Source organism: Pinus tabuliformis, chromosome 5_1, assembly GCF_031772625.1.
Source record: "Pinus tabuliformis cultivar Carrire ecotype Pingquan chromosome 5_1, CPIR1, whole genome shotgun sequence".
In the NCBI taxonomy this organism is placed as follows: Eukaryota; Viridiplantae; Streptophyta; class Pinopsida; order Pinales; family Pinaceae; genus Pinus; species Pinus tabuliformis.
Genome location: NC_142305.1, coordinates 402,231,769 through 402,252,279, shown reverse-complemented (window position 1 = coordinate 402,252,279; position 20,511 = coordinate 402,231,769). Strand labels below are relative to the sequence as shown.

At 39.8% G+C, this 20,511-nt stretch overlaps 1 protein-coding gene across 1 annotated transcript; it reads left to right on the top strand.

Annotated features, from left to right (window-relative positions):
• Nucleotides 1-18,288: 18,288 nt before the first annotated feature.
• LOC149165169 (uncharacterized) lies at nt 18,289-19,334 on the top strand. Its single transcript, XM_089431088.1, has 2 exons — nt 18,289-18,468; nt 18,612-19,334. The coding sequence occupies exons 1-2, from the start codon at nt 18,439-18,441 to the stop codon at nt 19,206-19,208; spliced, it is 627 nt and encodes a 208-aa protein (XP_089287214.1). The 5' UTR covers nt 18,289-18,438; the 3' UTR covers nt 19,209-19,334.
• Nucleotides 19,335-20,511: the final 1,177 nt, after the last annotated feature.

The window sequence follows — 20,511 nt, the reverse complement described above, 5'->3', positions numbered from 1 at the left end:
ATTTATGCTAATTGTTTTTAGGTTGTAGGTCAAGTTGAAGAAGTTCATGAAGAATGGTTGATTTATGGATAAATGTGCAACAATTTTTTAGTGTCTTTCATGGCGACTATTTTTAGGTTACAGGGATCATGATGAATGGTTGATTTATGGATAAATGTGTAGCTATGGTGGTTCAATTTTTAGTGTCTTTCATGGTAATGTTTTTTAGGTTGTAGGTTAGGTTGAAGAAGTTCACGAAGAATGGTTGATTTATGGATAAATGTGCAGGTATGGTGTTCAATTTTTGGAGTCTTTCATGGTGATTGTTTTAGGTTGTACATCAGGTTGAAGGGGATCATGAAGAATGGTTGCTTTATGGATACATGTGTAGCAATGGTGTTCAGTTTTTAGTGATTGTTCAATTTTCAGGGGATCATGAAGAATGGTTGATTTATGGATAAATGTGTAGCAATGGTGTTCACTTTTAATGTCTTTCAGAGTGATGGTTAATGTGTCTTTTATAGTGCTTGTTTTAGAAAATAAGAGATTCCTCAAAAGAATCCCATCTTTGAATTGTGTGGATGCCCAAATCCTGTAAAAGTGTGGTCCAGATTCCTTGTGCAGCATAACATTGTGTAAATCTATGATCCACTGTTTCTTGTTGTTGTCTACACAGGTTACAACTATTAGGACCTACAAAATCTCTTTTTTGTAGATTCTCCTAGGTTAATATATTATTGTGTAGGGATAGCTAGGTGAAGCATTTTAAATTGGCTAGGATGGGCCATTTCCAAATACAATAGTTCCACCATCTGTGATTTGGCTCCACCTTTGAATATAGAATTGCTTCATATGTCAATCGGGTTTTTACCTCCCCAAAGGATGTATCCTAGCTCCAAATCAGATGGTCCTTAGAATTGTTTACTCTAATTCCAGTTAGGTTTATCTCTAATATAAAATTCTTCCATTCCTCTGCTGGGATTCCTTCCATTCCCAACTCTAATGAGGTTAGCTAGTAGTTTCCAGAGAACAAAGAGGAGCCACTTGTTTTGATATTATGTAAATGGACAATTCCTTTGGGATTAACATAGTTAATTAATTCTAGAGAAAACTTGTAGGTGCGACCTTCTCCAATGAAAGGGTCCTTACCCAGGACTCTTTGTTTGTCATCCCCCACTTTCCAAGCGAGCTAGTTAAAGAGAATGGGAAAAGATGTAGTGAGATCTTTCCAAACAATGGAGCCTCCTTTGACCATATTTTTTACAAATCCTTTGATCTAGTCCACTATAGACTTGTGATTTAAATACTTTCCTTTTATAATCTGAATCCATAGACCCCCATCGAACAGGGCTCTCCACATGTTTTTTAGAGATAAAGATTTTGCAAACCATGAAAGGTTTTTAAATCCCCATCCTCCAAGGTGTTTGGGGATAGATAGTGCTAGCCAATTGATAAGATGGATTCCCTTGTTACTATTTTTTCCTTACACCCATTGTACATTACTGTCTCTTATACCCCTTCAATGGCAACCTTTTCTAGATTTCCTTTTGTAGCTGCATCAAAGTTTAGGCTGTAGATTTCTTCCAAGGAGGTTTCCATTGTTCTCCTGGGGACCTGTCAGCTATCCTTGATTGCATAGCTCCAATAGATGTTTTCCCTGTGGCTCCTTAACTTGTCCATCTTCTTGGGAAATCACTTTGTCCTCTTAAAGTCTCAGCCTAATCAGCCTAATCCAATAAATGTGTTATCTCTGATCAAATCCCCTTTTTCCAAAATCTGGTCCAGAAGGAATCTTTTTCTTTGCTGGTAGCCCCTAAGCAATGCTTGGATGTAACAGTCCTTAACCAAGAAAGAGCATTTGTCTTTGTCAATCCAACACAGTTTATTCAAGCTTGGGCATATGAAGAACTTTCCTTTGGTTAATAGCTTCCTGAAGGATCTTTACTTCTGTTGGGTTGAGTTACCAGATAATGGTCCTGGCTTTTCCTCGAAACCTCACCAATTTCTTAAAACTGGTTGTTGATTTGAATTATATTTCAGTAAGTTTCTTCTCCAATTCATCCTTTTTCTTTGAGCTGAATAGATATCCTATCCAGACTTGGAATTTTGGATAGAGCCTGATGACCCTGCCACTGATTATCTTACGGTGTTGTTTTGATTCAATTGTCTATTGAGATACATGTTATCCCTAATGTTTCTATAAGGCCAAAATACTCTATCTTTGTTGATGGAACAACCAACTTGCATTATTAATATTGGCTGTGAATATATTTGACATATCTTCCAAGTATTTGGTGTCAGAGCTTAGCATACATGGATTCTATGGAATAGACTTGAAAGCTATGGACAACTATAGCCACGTTTTAGAATATTGTGAACATCAACCAGAGAGATGACTACAGAATGTTCTTACATAAAACCATCAGAGAATATTTTACTCTAGGTCAACATGAGTTAAGGAGTCCATCTTGGGATATAAAATCAGTTAAGCAAAGAGTTCAACTTGAGCAACTATCTCTAATGATTTGGAATCTTGGATTTACATTGATGTACATGTATAATTTTCATTCAAACTTTCATATTTTCTGTATTTTTCTTTATTATATAAACTACAATAAACTGATTTAAGTCGCAGACATAAGATTAGAGATACATTTGCTAATAAAAAGAGCACTGGTCACAAAGGCTAGTCAAATTGAAAAGTTGTTTTATACAATGTATATAAGATATACCTCAGTTCTCATGACTGATTCATTTAATAAACTATAGATGTTCCTTCTAAAATGGATTTTGGCTACAATGTCGCACACATTATGAAATAAAACAACCTAGGTTGTAAGCCAAAATGTTTCTGTGACAAGAAAAAGATATAATCCATCCAAAATCCACATCATAATGTGGTTAGAACCAAAAACATATGACACCCCTATTCTTTATGTCCCTGAGAATCTTGAGTGCCAAAACTCCCCGAGTTACCTTCTTGAGCTAGGTAGGTTGGCCTACCAGTCAAGGGTTGATTAGGAAATGGTTGATTGCTGCCATATGATTGATTCCAATTTGCAACTTCCAACCATGGAGGTACTGAGTACCCATACCTCACATTTGCACTACTGACCCCTGCATTAAGTGGAGGTGTGTAATGAGCATACAGAGAATTGACACCAACTCTGGTAGGAACAAGGCAAGTGGGTAAGCTCCCAGTTTCATAGTGAGGCACTTGAATGTTTATGAGATCTTGGAATAATGGTGTATTGTCTACAATGGAGTCCAATGAGTTTGAAATAATCCTGGTTTCATCAGCTATTCTTGTATCATTGATCATCCCTTGTTCCTTTTCAGGCATTTGTTGTGCCTTTCGTTTTTCCTTTTCCTGTCTTGACATTTGCTTTTGTTGGTCCTTAACTTGCCTTGCTTTATCTCTTTCAATCCTTTCATCTGCTCGATGTTGCGCTGCAACAATCCTTGCTGCCTTCTTCTCCTTTACTAGATCCTTCTTTTTCTGTTTTAATTCTTGCATTTCAAATTTCTTTTTTTCAGACTCAACTAACAGGTTTATATAGTCCTCTGAGGTGAGTAACTGTGAGCTTCGGCCAGACGAAGAGTACCTGGTGCACCTTGTTTTTTTTCATTGATACTCTCTCTACTGGTAGCTTTTAGGAACCGTCCAAGTGTCTTCTCCACCCCTCCCACCTACATGTCATTGCTTGGTACTTCCCTTTCAGTGTCTGTTGGAACTGATTGAACTATATCATTATCTTCATTTGATGCCTCATTATGTCCTTCATTTTCTTTGATTGATCTATTGTCCACAAAAAAATGAACAATTTCACTGTTCAATTATGCTGGTTGTGAGGGCATGTTCATGCTTTCTTCATTGGTTGCTGAGACACTATGTGCATTCATATTGATCATTGCTTCTGCTAGCCATGAAGGTGGGGTTACTTGGCTTGGCAATGTCAATTGGTCATTGTCAACTGCATGTTCAACAATGTCATTAACAATATCAGCGACAGGAATTTCATGTTCTTGAGTTGGTGGAATGATCTCCATGTTACTGCGAATTTGTTCATGGTTATATTGTGTTTCACATACAGTTTCATCATCTTCAGCATATAAGTGTCCTTGAGATAGGGAAATCATATTACCAGCTGCAACAACATCATCTTGGTCATCTACTTCTTGCGCTTCAAAACCTGTTTGTGCATTCCCTTCTTCTTGACCATCCACATGAAACGGTTGGCTACAACCAGTGTCATGCATAAGAGCATCATAGTTCAGTGTCCAGATTCCTGTCCTCCTAAAGCCAACCTTGATATTTGATGGTGTCAAAGCCCTTTTAAAAGCTTTACTTGCAAGCTCTGCTAGCTCGAACCTTTTCACCTCAACCCCTGGATTCTTTGCCATCCATGCAACGTGCTCCGACCTGAAATAGCTTTTGAAAGGGCCAAACACACTAACATCAAAGGGTTGCAGTCTATGAGTGGTATGTGCGGGAAATGTCAATAGGTCGATGCCTAAATTGTTTGCTTCCTCAATTGTTTGTACAACCATGTGGCTCCCATGGCCATCTAATATCAATAGGTGTCTATTATTAGGCAAGACGCCACCTGGTACCGATGCAGCAAAGTGAAAAGGCCAACTTAGAAACAGTTCGGCTCCCTCTCGGCAAAACCTTTGGCACATTTCGGCTCCCTCTTAGGCAAAACCTTTGGCACATTTCGGCTCCCTCTCTTGGCAATTACCCACATGCCACAATTCCTCCCTACCTATAAACTTGTTTCATCACAGTTCCATATATGGTCTGCTCCATAAGAATGGTTATCGTAAGCACTAGAAAGTGTGTCATAGAACTTTTGCACAACTGCAGGGCACAAATGTAATGCTCTGTCTCTGTCAAGACCCTCAGCAGTACGCAATACAAGTTTTGGATGCCTTTTTTTTAAACCCAAACCACCATGATTTACCAGGAAACCCATCTTTGAATGGGTTTGGCCTCCCTTGACAGATTTGAGCAACTGTTGATTTGAGTTGTATCAACTCTAGCCCATGTCTCAATTGGGCCATCTCTTTACACCACTCAACCACCTCGGCCTCCTCCTCCTCAGTCATAACTGTAAGAGGCCCTCTACGTTTTGTATGAGTCAGTCCATTTATCCAATAATGTATTGATGAGGGAGGAATACCATGTTTTTTTGCAGATGCCCGAACTGAGTATCCATTAAACTCTATGTCATCCATTGCAACTAACATTTGTTCTTTTGGCCATCCTCTTATTGCACTGATCTTTTTAGTTGAGCTTGCTCCTTGGACTGTTGTTGATGGTGGTTCTGTGGTTGATGGTGTGTTAACATCAGTTGCTGTCACATGGTCATCCTCAACAATGTTCCCTGGTGCATTGTTGGCATTGACATCAACTGTCCTATCCTCATCAGACGATGTGCATTGCAGCTGTGCACCCCGTGTCACTCTCCTGCCACTTCTCCTTGTACGAGTAGTATAATTTCCTTTTGCCATAGATGCAATAACCTGTAAAATTATTGCATGCATTTAGACATTAGAATATTTGTAAATTATGCTTTCATACAAGGCAAAAACACTTCTGCTTTATTACAGGAAATTATCAACATGTATGTTACAGGAAATCGAATTGCATTACTTCGTAGTCTCTCATTGCAAATTACTTCGTAGTCTCTTAATTTCCTGATCGTTCATCAGTTTAGCAACTTTTATATGGATATCTGTTAATGGGCTTCAAGTAGGATTTTATGATAGAAGTTGCAGTGCAGTTGAAGGCATTATTCAACAATCAGTTTCCAAGGTTTTTGCTCAAAATTCCCTTATAGCAAGTTTGGCTTATAAGGATGCATTTCCATGACTGCTTCGTTAATGTAAGGATAGGAACTAGCTAAGGCATAAGCAAGTGAAATGTGCACATATATTTTGTTTCAAATATCATTTTCCATTTTTTTGCTATTTGGCATTGCCAAAAATGTCTCAGTACTGCAACTTCTCCATTGCAGTCCATGGCCACCATTCCAGGCATAGTAATTAGTTTGGAAACTCAAACAAAATATGGTCATATGCTCCAAAAGAGTGCTATGCTTGTCATAATCACAGTAAGGCTGGGCATAAATTCTATGTTGGGAACAACTTGCAGCTGTGATCAGCCTTGGAATGGACTTATTAGTCATAAAAAGTTTTAGAAAATTGAATTGAAAAAATTAAGTATGTGGAAGGCATTCATTTTATTTTATTTTAAGGAATGGTTTTAACTTTTCTAAATAGCTGTATTTAGAACCTACTTTTTATTCAATGGCTATTTGTGAAACCATCCAACTATCCTTTTAGCAGTTATGGCCAGACAGATCATGTAAGAACTTTGATAAATGAAAACAATGAAAATAGAACTGTAAGAAGAATGAGTTTCAATGGTTGTTTGTGAAACCATCCAGCTATCCTTTTAGCAGTTATGGCTAGACAGATCATGTAAGAAATCTGATAAATGAAAACAATGAAAACAAAACTGTAAGAAAAATGAGTTGTAATTGATATAACTAACTTAGATATATTGGCAACTGTTTTGTGATGTTGTCTTCAAGTTTGCTGAATAGTTTGAAAGCATAAGATGCAACTTCAACTGTGGGTGGACTTCTTTTATAGTTTTTGGCACTTGAATTTAATTGGTGGGCATGGATGCACATGGATTGAAATAGCTTCATTTTGAATGTGTGGTCTGGATTTAATTTGATGTGATCTAGTGGTTGGGAATTGGTTATTTGTTGATCCATGTGATTTGATCTGTTTTAATGAGAAATAGAGTGAGTTGGGTGTCATTTATTGCAGTTATTGGGTTTGGGTGTCATTTATTGAACAAAGTGGGTTTAAATGTTATTGGGTTGGGTGTCATTTATTGAACATAGGGTGTTTAGTTGTTGAACAACACAACAGCTATGGCTGACATACATTCCCTTTTATTATGTGCAGGTAGGTATATTTATTTGGGATACAAAGCTTCAGTTCTAATGAGTGGGGGTTGAAGTGACTGCTACTTGGGACTTCTGGAATAGACCATTTTGGAAGCCTTTATGGTTTTAGCTATTTTCTAGTTGGGTCAATATGGTTTGCAGTCTTAAGTAGTAAGATACTATTTATGGACAGTTGTGGGCCCAGTCAATGTATGGGGAAATTTTGGACATAAATTAATACTTATTTATACTTAATGTTATTTATTTTTGTTTAAATATTGGTTTCAAAAGTCTCAATTTATGGTGGTTTGGTGGGACCAGTTCTACATCAATTATTGGTCCCTGCACAACATTAAGAATCTCTCCCCTAGATTATGCATAAATTACCTATCAATCTTGTAATTTTAATAAATTCCTACTTCTACTAAAATTAAACCACACAAACCTATTATAAAAAGCTCCCCAAAAAAAATTCTCACTAAAAACAACAAAGTTAGTGAAACAAAGAGCACCATCCAGTACATTAGCAATTTCCAACTAGCATAGCGGAAACTTAGCGCTAATAACTATTGGAACTACTACACACCTACATGCAGACTCTTAGTTAGAGCATGGGACTACATGCAAGATTCCTTTTGCATGATTTACTCCTCGATTTGTTCATTCTTTCACTCCGCAACTGGCTAGTTATCTCTAGAATTTGTTGTAGGTGTAGAGTCTTCTCATTGATCACCACTATGGTGCATTATCTTGGGATCTTCACCCAGTAATGCTATATCATTAGCATTGTAATCTATTTTCTATAAATCATTCTTTTGTTCTTTCGATTTTCTTTTAGTGTTTTTGCTCTCCAAAGCTGTGTGTTCAACCTTTACTAGCTAGATTCATCTTTGTAGGTTTTCTAACACATCTACATGGTATCAGAGCCCATAGGTTGCTAGATAAAAGGCGCACTAGTACTTTATTTTGCAGGTATTACAGCTTGGAGATCGAAAATCGACAAAAAAATGGAGTTTCTCAAAGCATCGATCCTAACACCGTACAACTATCACGAATGGAAGGATCAAATGGCTCGATACCTTCGTCATAAAGGGTTGTACAGGATTACCATGGCTACAGAAGTGGAACCCACTTCAGCCATAGAGAAATCCAAGTACCTCAACCGTATGGATGAGGCCCACGGATCCATATGCATGTGCATCTCTCCAAAGTTGCAGTTTCATCTATCTGCCTGCAATACTCCCAATGAGATTTGGAAAAAGGTTGAAGATCTCTATGGTGTTATAGACATTTTTGTGCCTTACAGCATTGAGCATGAAATTTCCATAATCTAAGGGATCCAAAGTCCCTAAACATGTTGTTCCTACCCCTAGAGGAACAAGGCCAACTAACCACAGCAATTCACAGAAGTTCTCCACCTGAAACCACTCGAAAACAAGTCAATTCAGGATCATGTCAACTGCTCCACTGAGCATCTGCGCTGAATGTCAACTGCTACACTGGCTGCCTGCGTTGAATGTCAACTCCAACACTAGCTACCTGCGCTGAGCGAGTTTGGACAAGTGGCAGGCTCATTCCTCAATGTGTCAATGCTCAGGAAGCTTCCAAAATGACACTTGCCTCTGGGAATTCGACTGGTGATGAGTAAGAGGTTCCAAATCTCCAAGTGGAAGCAAAAACCTCCAAGTGGACTCAAGAACTGAGAGAGGGAGAGGACACTAGTCAGATCTCAAGCTGACTCATCCTCTCTCCAAAACAACTATATATAGATCTCTCCTCCATGAGATCTAGGGGGCTGGAATTTTGGTATTGCAAAGAATTGTTGTTGGTTTGAGACTGGAAACATTGGGTGCTTAATGCTTTGAAGGGAGCTGAAGAAGGAATTCCATTCTGCTGGGAAGGAGATGCTGGATTGGAGCCCTTTGGGTTGTATCTCTTCCTGAACCCTGTTATCAATCAATAAAGCTATCTTGGTTTTCTCCTATGTACTGGTGTATTTGTATGATTACATTAGTGTATTTGATTTACTTCTAATCCTGAATCATTTATGAATATGAATATTTGCCTTTGTGTTGTGTTCTTCTCTTGTCGCAAGTAGCTGTTCTCTTGTCACAGGTAGCTGTTCTCTTGTGATCTCGTGGGAATCAAGTAGCTGTTCTCTTGAGCAAGCGAGGAGGCAAGTAGCTGTGAACACCCAAAGAGAAAAGGATCTAGATCGAGGGACAAACGGAAGACAACGGTAAGTCTATCGATCTCCCCTCTTTCACATTTCCTAAAGGAAGAAACCAGAATAGCTGTATCTGTTTGTTGCTAAGGCACTGTCACACCTTAGGTGGATAGGATCGTACTGCATAGGCATTTTTCCCCAGTGGAGTCGCCAAAAAATTGGCGACTCCACTGGGGAGAATTTGTTTATTCATTTCATTTGTGTTTCTGTCATTTGTTTACTTCATAGACTTGACAGCAACTATCGAACTGCATCTTTCCCGGATGCAAAGTAGAAAGTTGCTGCTTTGATCCAGTTGCTAGACTTGTCTATGATCTGAACAATGAACTCACAAATGACTTGATGATCCTTTGTGATAGTCTTTAGTACCCTCTCAAAGCATCCCTCTGTTTATACCTTGCTTGTGTTTCTGATTTGGCCTGAAACAGTTGATTTTTGAGCATTTTGTGATCCAGAACCCAGGGGAAACGAGAGTTTCTCCTTCAGTGCAACTGCTGTGAAGGCAGTCTGCATTTCAAAGCAGGTCCCGTGAGGGCTACCTGCGCTGAATGTCAAATCCTCAGTGTTGAGGTTGCGCTGAACCAGTTTAGCCTTGTGCAGCTGGGGTTCTCTACTGTCTGTTGCCCTGTTTTGATCTCTGTTTTTTGCAGCCTTTAACCAGCATAGGTACCAGTCAGATAACTCCTTTTCTTTGCTTAGATTCCGCCTCCTTTTGTACAAAAAGACTGTGAATGTTTTTATGTGTTTGTGGCGTCATTTACAGTTTTCCTTTGCATGAGTAAAGTAGTCATCCTGTAGCCTTTGATTCAGATCTGATTGATTGTGATCTTAGAAGAGAGTTCATTGGCTGTTTGCAGATTGATTATAGGTTTACTTTTGCTTATTGGTTTGAATTTGTCTCTTTTGAAGTGTCAAAACAAGTCTTTATTTCGAAAATCGTTAAGTAGTGTAATCTCTTCTATCTTCTCTGATTTCGAAAAAGTGAACTTGTTTGTATTGATCATTTTAAAAGCAAATTCAAAGTTGTGCAAAAAGCTTTCTTTGTAGGCATTAATACTAAGAAAGTGGAAAACAAACACCTGTATTGTGCATTTTGCATTTGATAGTTTGCATGTTGGATTTAGGAAAAGTGCATTAGAGTGTGCTGATTGCTCTTTGAGAAAAGATAGTGTCTTTCTTTTCCCTTAGTAGCTAGGATTTTCAAAGTTGAAAAGATAATAAAGCTTGCTTATCATCTTTAGACTGCATTTAGGAATTTGTATCATACATCTCGTGGTGAACCTTGAAAGGCAAACTTTAAAAAGATCAACCTAAAATAAACTGAATGAACCTAACAACGCTTTGTAACATAACACACAACATAGAGGTTTAGGCTAGAGACGTGTTTCGACGTTGTTAAGCCTAGTGACTGTCGATCTCGTGGAAGGTGGGTGATTCCTCCTGAGGGACGATAGCGCTAGTACCGATTGTGCTCCCACGTACCGTCGCGTATGTATTAGGAGACCCCTATAGGCATATATCTTTTATCCTTAGGAAGCCGTGTCGGCCGCCCTACTGATCGCAATGCAGTGAACACAGCATTCACGAAGATCGACCGCCCGTACCCTAAAAAGTATTCTGCGGTTTTGCGAAAAGTTTGGCACACCCTCTGCCTAGAACTCCAGAGCAGTTTCTTTTGGCCTTTTTCAGACTCTATAACAGAAAAAGTCCATCTGAGCATTTGTCACTTCGGGCTCGTTAAAACATCGAAGGAGACTAGAGTCATCTTTAGCTTTTTCTCGACTCTTTAAAAGTGAAAAAGCAAGTTGTGTCTAAAGCGTCGTTAACAATTTATTTTAAACGGAACAATCACCCTTTAATCCTGCGTTGATATTTAGGTTGAAAAGATGGAGCACACCAACCAAGGAATTCCTCTTGATGGAAATCCTAGTCCCTTCTCCTCTTGGGGAGATGTTGGTGCGCCCCACATGGCCACATTGTCGCTTCCAGGACTGACAATTGGCCTACCAGTCTGGCTCTTTTCAACCAATGTCGTTCAGAATACCACCATTCCTGAACAGTCGAGTCAACAGTTAGATCAGACAAGAGTTGCCTCCTAGCCTTCCACTTCATCTTCCTCCCCTCCTTCCTCTTCGCTGGACGGAACTGGTCGAACAAAAAACCGGGTTCCTAAGGAGAAGAAGGAGAAGAAGAAGAAAGAAAAGAAGAAGAAGGAGCCTAAGGCGACTGGGGGCAAACAAGTATCATCTAACAAAAATCCACACACAGCACTCGTAAGGCCTAAATCGCCATGCGTCATATGCAAGGGAGACCACTTCCATAGAGATTGTCCCTGTATCCCCCGGATACTAAAGGACTGGTCCCCCCGTTTGCACAATTCGGTAGCATCGACCTCTGACAGCCATGTCGACTGCTTACGATCAATTAGTGGGAGTGAAGCCCTAGGACAGAACGAGAAAGCTAAATTTCCCTGCAGACTGTGTGAAGGCGATCACGCCATCCACCGTTGTCCCTTCTTAGACGAGGCAAAAAGAGTTCTGGAAGATCGCCCGATTTTACGAGCGCAACTTCCTCCTGGATATCAAAGACTCCTGCCAAGTCCCTCACTAGTTGAGAACCCGGCTGACCCACCCAGGTGGTCAGCCGAAGCACCTGTCATTGAAGATGAACCGTCTGGATCCATGCCTGACGAAAGTCAAAAGGTTGATACGGCAGTTGACCCGGTTTTGCCTTCAGAGGCTCCATCTTCGAATGACACCATCACAGAGGAGAATAAAGACGACACCGTCCAGATTATCTTCATCAGCACTGACTCTGATGAACAAGGGGGCAATGCCACCATTCCTTTATCGCAGGAAGGAAGTTCGACAGAGCGATATCCGGCCATATATTCGGTCCCACCACCAAGCAACCTGGTTGTGTCCTTTGATTGGAACCAACTAGGCAGACCCCGGTTGCCAGCCAGTATACCATTCAGAATTATTTGTCAAATATACAGAATGGTAATGGCTGGCACTATCATTGATGAGGGGGCATCTGTGAGTATCCTTTCCTCTATTGCTTGGAAAGCGCTTGGTTCGCCAGCGCTTTTACCTGAGATGAGAAATCTATCAGGTTTTGATAAAGGAACCAGTCGACCTTTAGGGATCCTCCCCAATGTGCCCATAACATTGAAAGGGAAGACCGTTCAAATGAACGTGATGGTCGTTCAAGGACCCTTGGATTATAACCTACTCCTTGGACGAGACTATATATATTGCATGGGAGCTATTGTCTCCTCACTCTTTAGAGTAATGTGTTTTCCGCATGAAGGAAGAGTGGTCAAGCTCGTGGACCAACTTTCATTTCCCGGATCACACATCGCAAATAGTCATGTACCATCCCTAAATGGTCTATACATTCAAGAAGTGTCTCAACCCACGGTCCGTCCTCCTGATGAGCACGAGTAATTCGGGAGGATATGACTGGAACCCAGGGTGCATGCGTCCTGGCCTGCTTCGGCAGGAAAACTTTGGGTATAGGGTAGGTTTCCGCGGGAGAATATGACTAGTCCGTACCCCGTCCGTGGTTGGAAGAGAGGTTGTTCTGGAATAAGATTCTCTTGTCAAAGTTATGTGAGAGGGCGGGGGTCGTCACTCACCTTTGTTTATTTCGGTAGACATTGCCAAGGAAGTGTTTTGTTTGAAAGATTAACGAGACAATCTTTGGGTAACCTGAAAGAGGTAGGCCTCTCCCGGTGAAACGAAAGTTTCGATGGAATTGAAGTAGAGGTAACTTTGAAATCATACTTTATACCTGGGGGCATGCAAACCTTTTGGAGTGCAAGCAAAGAGCGGTTATTTACCTGTTTTTTAGGTTAGCCGTTTCCTAACTTGCATAAAGAGAGGATGGGGAGCAAAGCTTAGTGAGATGAAGCTCCATAAAAAATAGAATCTTGATGAGACACTCTTATCTTATGACTGGGTAATTCGAGCAGTTTTAGCATAAAGTTCATGCTCGTTAAAAAATAAACGCAAGATCCGAGCAGTTTTAACGCGGTCTTTATGCTCGTTAAAAAATAAATATAAGCAGTGAGCAAATGTTTCCTCCAGTGTTTAAGCTCATTTTTAACTAAAAAATGAACCTACCCGGTAAATAACCACTGTGAATGTAATATCATCAGCCATTAAAGCCTTGGTCGTGTTTGCACCTGCCACCTCCACCTTTCATTTCGCCGACCGTTCACCTCCATATGATTGTTTACCCATTTTGAGGAACAGCTGCGAAGAATGATCTCACCTAGCCATCCTTGTGACACTGCCGTGATTGGAAAATTCCAACCTGTACCTGGAATCAGCTGCTAACCCTGTTCATCACTCGTTCCTCAGAAGACGAGTCTTCTTTAAGCTCTTTTCAATTGACTCGTAAAATGTGAAAAGATTGCAGAGTTTTGGCCTTCCAGCTCGTTAAAGGACAGGAAGAGCTATCCCTCCTCTAGATTTTAATCTTTTTGGACCTGAGGGATTATTGCACAAAAAGATCGAGCACTTGTTTTGTTCGGCTCGTTAAAGCTATCGAAAACTCATCCCTTCTGTATTGTTTTATACTTTTTCGGACTTAAGGGATTAGATGACGAAAAAGGAATTTTGGAGTTAACTTTATGTACATTTTCAGACTCTCTAAAAATGAAAAGGACCGAGTCATCCTTGTCGTTAGACTCGTTAAAATTATTAAATAGCGACAAACTTGTCTTTAGACGAGAACGAGTTTCACTATCGCTAAGCTCGTTAAAACATAGCGATGGGCTTGCCCGAAGGGCAGGTTATAGAACAAGCATATGTTATCCTCCTCAAGCTTGACAAAAATAAAGAGGTACTGGTCAGCAATGACTGGGGAAAAATTGGGAGAAAATCAAGAAAACTTTGATGGTAGCAGGTCGCTCTTGAACATGACACTTTTCCTCCGTACCACAATCGGGTTGGGTTGTCTCATTCACCGGTCACATCACCATGGTCTCGCCATACCATCCATATTTGGGGTAATGCTACCGATCCATCGCATCAGTGTCACCATATGTTCAAGAGAAGTCGTTCAGAAAGAGTCAACCGGGTCCCATCCACTGCCATACATTATCCTTCATCCATTCATGACCGCCACCCTGAATCATATGTCACAGATCATTTTCACCTCCATTAAAATCATTAGCTCCGTTCTGTGTCACTGATGTGGGATTCATCAAGGCCCTCCTTTGACGGATCGCTTCTAGTCGACGTCAGCTCATTATCCAGGAAGTTGATCTAGGAACAACCCCTTCAGTACTTTGAAGCTTGCATGCCTCAATGGCAAGTTCTCACTTCCGGCGACAGGTATACATCAATGAACTTCGACCAGAAGATTTTGCGTGGTGTTCGACGCCAAGTCCTTTATTCACACCACGTGAATTGTACTGCAGTACCTTGAGGGTCATTATCATTATTGGTGATTCCTCTCGCGCTTGTTAACGGTTTACATCATTGACCGGTAATCAAGCGATGTCTTTCCATGTTCGACTTCAGCGCAATTCTAACATGGATCGACTTGTACTTAGAGTGAAGATCGAACGAGTTTGAAGACCCCGGATCTAGTTTCATCCATCCGGGCTGCGATATATATTCAGGAAAGATAAAGACATTTTACATGTACATCATTGCAGCAGATGATCATCCTACTCAAAGGATGATAATTTCGCCAAAATTATCAGTCTACCATGAGACGATCGTCTGTTCTATGTACAAAAATGAATTTATAAAGCTGAGCATGGGAATGCCCGCCTCAGCTAGATCATGAAAGCAGTATGAATCATAATGTATTGTATTGTATCTTATTACAGGTCTCCTCCCAGCAAATGGATGAACTTCAGACCCTCCTGGATAAAGCATTTCACCCGATAAACGGCCTCATACTTTAGGGGGCAACTGTTATAGACATTTTTGTGCCTTACAACATTGAGCATGAAATGTCCATAATCTAAGGGATCTAAAGTCCCTAAACATGTTGTTCCTACCCCTAGAGGAACAAGGCCAACTAACCACAACAATTCACAGAAGTTCTCCACCTGAAACCACTCGAAAACAAGTCAATTCAGGATCATGTCAACTGCTCCACTGAGCATCTGCGCTGAATGTCAACTGCTACACTGGCTACCTGCGTTGAATGTCAACTCCAACACTAGCTACCTGCGCTGAGCGAGTTTGGACAAGTGGCAGGCTCATTCCTCAATGTGTCAATGCTCAGGAAGCTTCCAAAATGACACTTGCCTCTGGGAATTCGACTGGTGATGAGTAAGAGGTTCCAAATCTCCAAGTGGAAGCAAGAACCTCCAAGTGGACTCAAGAACTGAGAGAGGGAGAGGACACTAGTCAGATCTCAAGCTGACTCATCCTCTCTCCAAAATAACTATATATAGATCTCTCCTCCATGAGATCTAGGGGGATGGAATTTTGGTATTGCAAAGAATTGCTGTTGGTTTGAGACTGGAAACATTGGGTGCTTAATGCTTTGAAGGGAGCTGAAGAAGGAATTCCATTCTGCTGGGAAGGAGATGCTGGATTGGAGCCCTCTGGGTTGTATCTCTTCCTGAACCCTGTTATCAATCAATAAAGCTATCTTGGTTTTCTCCTATGTACTAGTGTATTTGTATGATTGCATTAGTGTATTTGATTTACTTCTAATCCTGAATCATTTATGAATATGAATATTTGCCTTTGTGTTGTGTTCTTCTCTTGTCGCAAGTAGTTGTTCTCTTGTCACAGGTAGCTGTTCTCTTGTGATCTCGTGGGAATCAAGTAGCTGTTCTCTTGAGCAAGCGAGGAGGCAAGTAGCTGTGAACACCCAAAGAGAAGAGGATCTAGATCGAGGGACAAACGGAAGACAACGGTAAGTCTATCGATCTCCCCTCTTTCACATTTCATAAAGGAAGAAACCAGAATAGCTATATCTGTTTGTTGCTAAGGCACTGTCACACCTTAGGTGGATAGGATCGTCCTGCATAGGCATTTTTCCCCACAACATACGGGAAACAGGATGAGATGAAAGGACATCTGCTCGAAGTGGAGCTGCTGTCATTGGATCCACGGAACTATGACATAATTCAAGACTTCTTCACCAAATATAATGATCTATTGCTGCAACTCAAGGGTTGTGGAATTGACAAATCCAAGGAGGAGAGTCGCCAAGTTCTCTCTATTATGTCAAAGCTCGGACCGGAATACTCCGTCTTTGTGTCTACATTTCATTCAGTAAGGCTCGCAACAGGTAAATCCTACGCTATGCCTTCTCTCAAAGAATTTATGGAGTCCCTTATTTTTGAGCAAGATAAACTCATTGGCATGGGGAAAATCAAACCTCCAAAAGCGCATGCATTTGCTGTGCATGATGGAAGCCATAATAAAAATCATAGATCTGATTCAAATCAGAAAAATCAGCAGCAAAAAAACAAGGGAAAAGTGCATTCCCATCCAAAGAAAGAAGGGTACACCAAGCCCTTCAATGACTCCTCCAGCTTAAGAAATGAGAAAGGGAAGAAAGGAAACAGATGCACCTACTGTCAAAGAGGATTCCATCCAGAATCCTCTTGCATGAAGAAACAAATTGACCAAATGGCAGAAATCCTTCAAAAGCACAACCTTGGGGACCACATCCCTCAGGGCGCCAAGAAGAAAACTGAGGATTCGCCACATGGGAAAGGTAACAATTTTCATGCTTTAGTTGCAATTAATTCTTCTCCTGATGCATGGATTATAGATTCTGGTGCATCACATCATATGGCTGCTGCAAAGGAAGTCTATTCCTCTTTGAATGCATGCAAAAGACCTCCCATCCTCATCGGAGATGACTCACCTATTGAGGTCACTGGAGAAGGTAGAGTGGAACTTTGACACGGAAGCTTTGAAGACGTGCTTCATGTTCCAAAACTTTCGGTAAACCTGCTTTCAATTTATCAGATCACTCATTTCGGCACCGGAAAAAGAGTGGAATTCACTTCAGATACAATGAACATATATGATCTACATAGCAGCGACAAAATTGCAACTGGTGAGGTAAACAATGGACCCAGACTGTATACATTTTCTGAACTTATTGAATCTGAATCCTCCTTATTGCTTACACATGCTGATGATAGTAGTAGGCTTTGGCACGAGAGGTTTGGTCACTTAAATTACAGGGATATGCAGCAGCTAAGCAAGAATGAGATGGTGGAAGGCTTGCCAAATATCAGTTTCTCCAAAGGAGTTTGTGAAGGGTGTGTCCTTGGCAAACATCCCAGAGAAAAGTTTGACATCGGCAAAACTCACAGAGCATCCTCTCCTCTAGATCTGATCCATAGTGATCTCATGGGGCCTTTTCCTCATCCTTGCATCAACAAAGCAAGGTATGTGCTTACATTTATTGATGATTTCTCATGGTATACTTGGGTGTATATTCTCAGGGCCAAATCTAAAGTTTTTGTGCACTTTGAAGATTTCAAAGCACTAGTTGAGACATAGTCAGAGAGAAAGATCAAAGCCCTCCGTACAGACAATGGGGGGGAATATGTTAACACAACATTTCGGAACCTTTGCCTTCAGTTCGGCATAGAGTGGCAGTACACAGTTCCATTTTTAGTGAGATTAGGGTTTCAATCAATAACTCTAGGAGGTTGAGACAAAATGGGCAAGCCTCCTATAGGAGGTTGAGACATTGCATTTTTAGTGAGATTAGGGTTTCAATCAATAACTCTTTATTTTGTATAGTGTTATTTTCCGAAGTCATCACATTCATGTCATCGGCATTAGATGTGTGAAAAAGTCAATGAATAATGGACCAATACATGGAGGATAGAGTAGGGAAGATAATGAATGGAGGCAAGAAATTTGCTATTGCTCGGAAATAAATTTATTTTACTTAATTAATTATTATTATTATTATAATTTGCTATTGCTCGGAAATAAATTTATTTTACTTAATTAATTATTATTATTATTATTATTTTTTTTGGGAAACGAAAGCTTGATTTAAATGTAAACTTTTTTTGGATGTTATTTATTTAAACATTATTTGGTGTATTTATAATGTTTATTATATTAATAATGTTTTTGGCCTTAAGTTTTTCAGATTTCCCACTATCAGGGCTCAATAACAAGATGGTCGACGATAGGTACAACTGCGGGGACAAGAACCTCATCGGCCGCAACACCAAGATCGATCGCAGTCCCATCGTCGGCGACAACAAAATGATCAGCAACAGCAACACCGTGAACATAAATATCAATGGAAAAATCGGCGCATCATATCCACAAGGTAACGCCAGTAACCAATTTTCTTCAGTGCAAGCATATGCACAAATATGTCGTGGTTTATGATTTCGCTTTCTTTTCATCTGCACAAAGACGTCATGATTTTCCTTCTTTCGCTTCATTAATTACATTGTTATTGAATCACAGCTAGTGAAGTACTTGAGCCACGGTGATGTACTTGATCCACTGTTTCGTAGCCATGGTGAAGTACTTGATCCAATGTCTCGTAGCCATGGTGAAGTCCTTGAGCCGAATTGCGAAGTACTTGATGAGCCACTGTCTCGTAGCCATGGTGAAGCACTTGATCCACTGTTTCATAGCCATGGTGAAGTCCTTGAGCCGAATTGCGAAGTACTTGAGCCACTGTTTCGTAGACATGGTGAAGTACTTGATCCAATGTTTCGTAGCCATGGTGAAGTCCTTGAGCCGAATTGCGAAGTACTTGATGAGCCACTGTTTCGTAGCCATGGTGAAGCACTTGATCCACTGTTTCGTAGCCATGGTCGTAGCCATATTGGTGATCAAGTACATGGTCGACGACAGGTGAAAAAACGTCATCGGCCCCAACACACAGATCAAGACAATACCATCATCGGCAACAACAACGACAACAAAATCAACACCGTGAACATCGGCAACGTATGCCACCAGGTAAGCAACGTCAGTAGACCAAGATCGCTGACAATCCCATCGTCGGCCACAACAGCGACAATAAAATCAACACCGGCAACCACAAAACCTTGAACAACAACAAACCCAACATCGGCAACTTATGCCACCAGGTAATGGCACAACAACAAACCCAACATCAGCAACTTATGCCACCAGGTAATGGCACAACAACAAACCCAACATCGGCAACTTATGCCACCAGGTAATGGCAACGCAAGTAGACCAACCCATAATATATGCACAAATATGTCATGCTTCATGATTTCGTTTTCTTTTCATCTGCACAAAGAAGTCATGATTTGAATTCCCATTCTTAATTTGTTTCATTAACTACATTGTTTTTGGATCGTAGATATGGAAAAGAATAAATGCATTCGAAGATTTTCTGTTTACCCGAGTTTGATTATGCGTTTGAATGGTGATGAAGTAATTGTGATTGGTTTATATGCAGGTGTTCTATTAACTTATTTCAATTGCAGGTTGCTTTGGAATTATTGACGTGGGTCATTGGCTGCTCAAGGCAATCACCAACTCGAACCTCTTGAGTAATCTTACCCATCCCATCTCACTGTACATAAATCATTAAATTTTTTCACGTCAGTTATTAAAATTCATGTTTTAATGTTTATTTGTATGTTGATTTGCTAACCAGACAGTAAATTACTTTTCACATCAGTTATTAAAATTTATGTTTTAATGTTTATTTCTATTTTGATTTGCTAATCAGACACCGTAAATTACATTAGGGATTTTTTTTTTTGAAATTTGAAGTGCACAAGCATTTGAGAAATAAAGATTGGTGTTTTTAGTAATTTATTGCAATCTAGGAAATTAAAATAAAAAATTATTATGATATCTAGTTATATAAAAATAAACAAATAAATATAATAATTCTCATGTTGAATTGGTTTATGAAAACCTTGTTACAATCTAGATAGATATATTTGAGTGTAAAAAATTGTTATATCTTTTATCCTCAAAAGGTCACAGATGAGATTGACAAATATAATCCAACTTACTCTACCTGTATTGAACCCACCATTCAACCAACAGTGAAGAAAAACATATTGTTCACAATTTTATTATTTAAATTAACCTTTAGTTTGTTAAGAAAAAAACATTATATTATTTGACTTGTATGTAATTTTATAGTTAACCAAACATAATTTTATAAAACTACTTATTAATGTGCTTAAAAATTAAGGTTAACAATTTTGTATTACTACAATTATGATATTTTTTATATTTTATATTTATTGTATTAATTTTTCATATTGTGTACCTCAACCATTCATTAATTGTAATGAAAAATCAGAGCATGCTCAGAATGTTTTTCTATGTAGATGGTCATTTTCTGGTGAGAGTATGTTCTGCG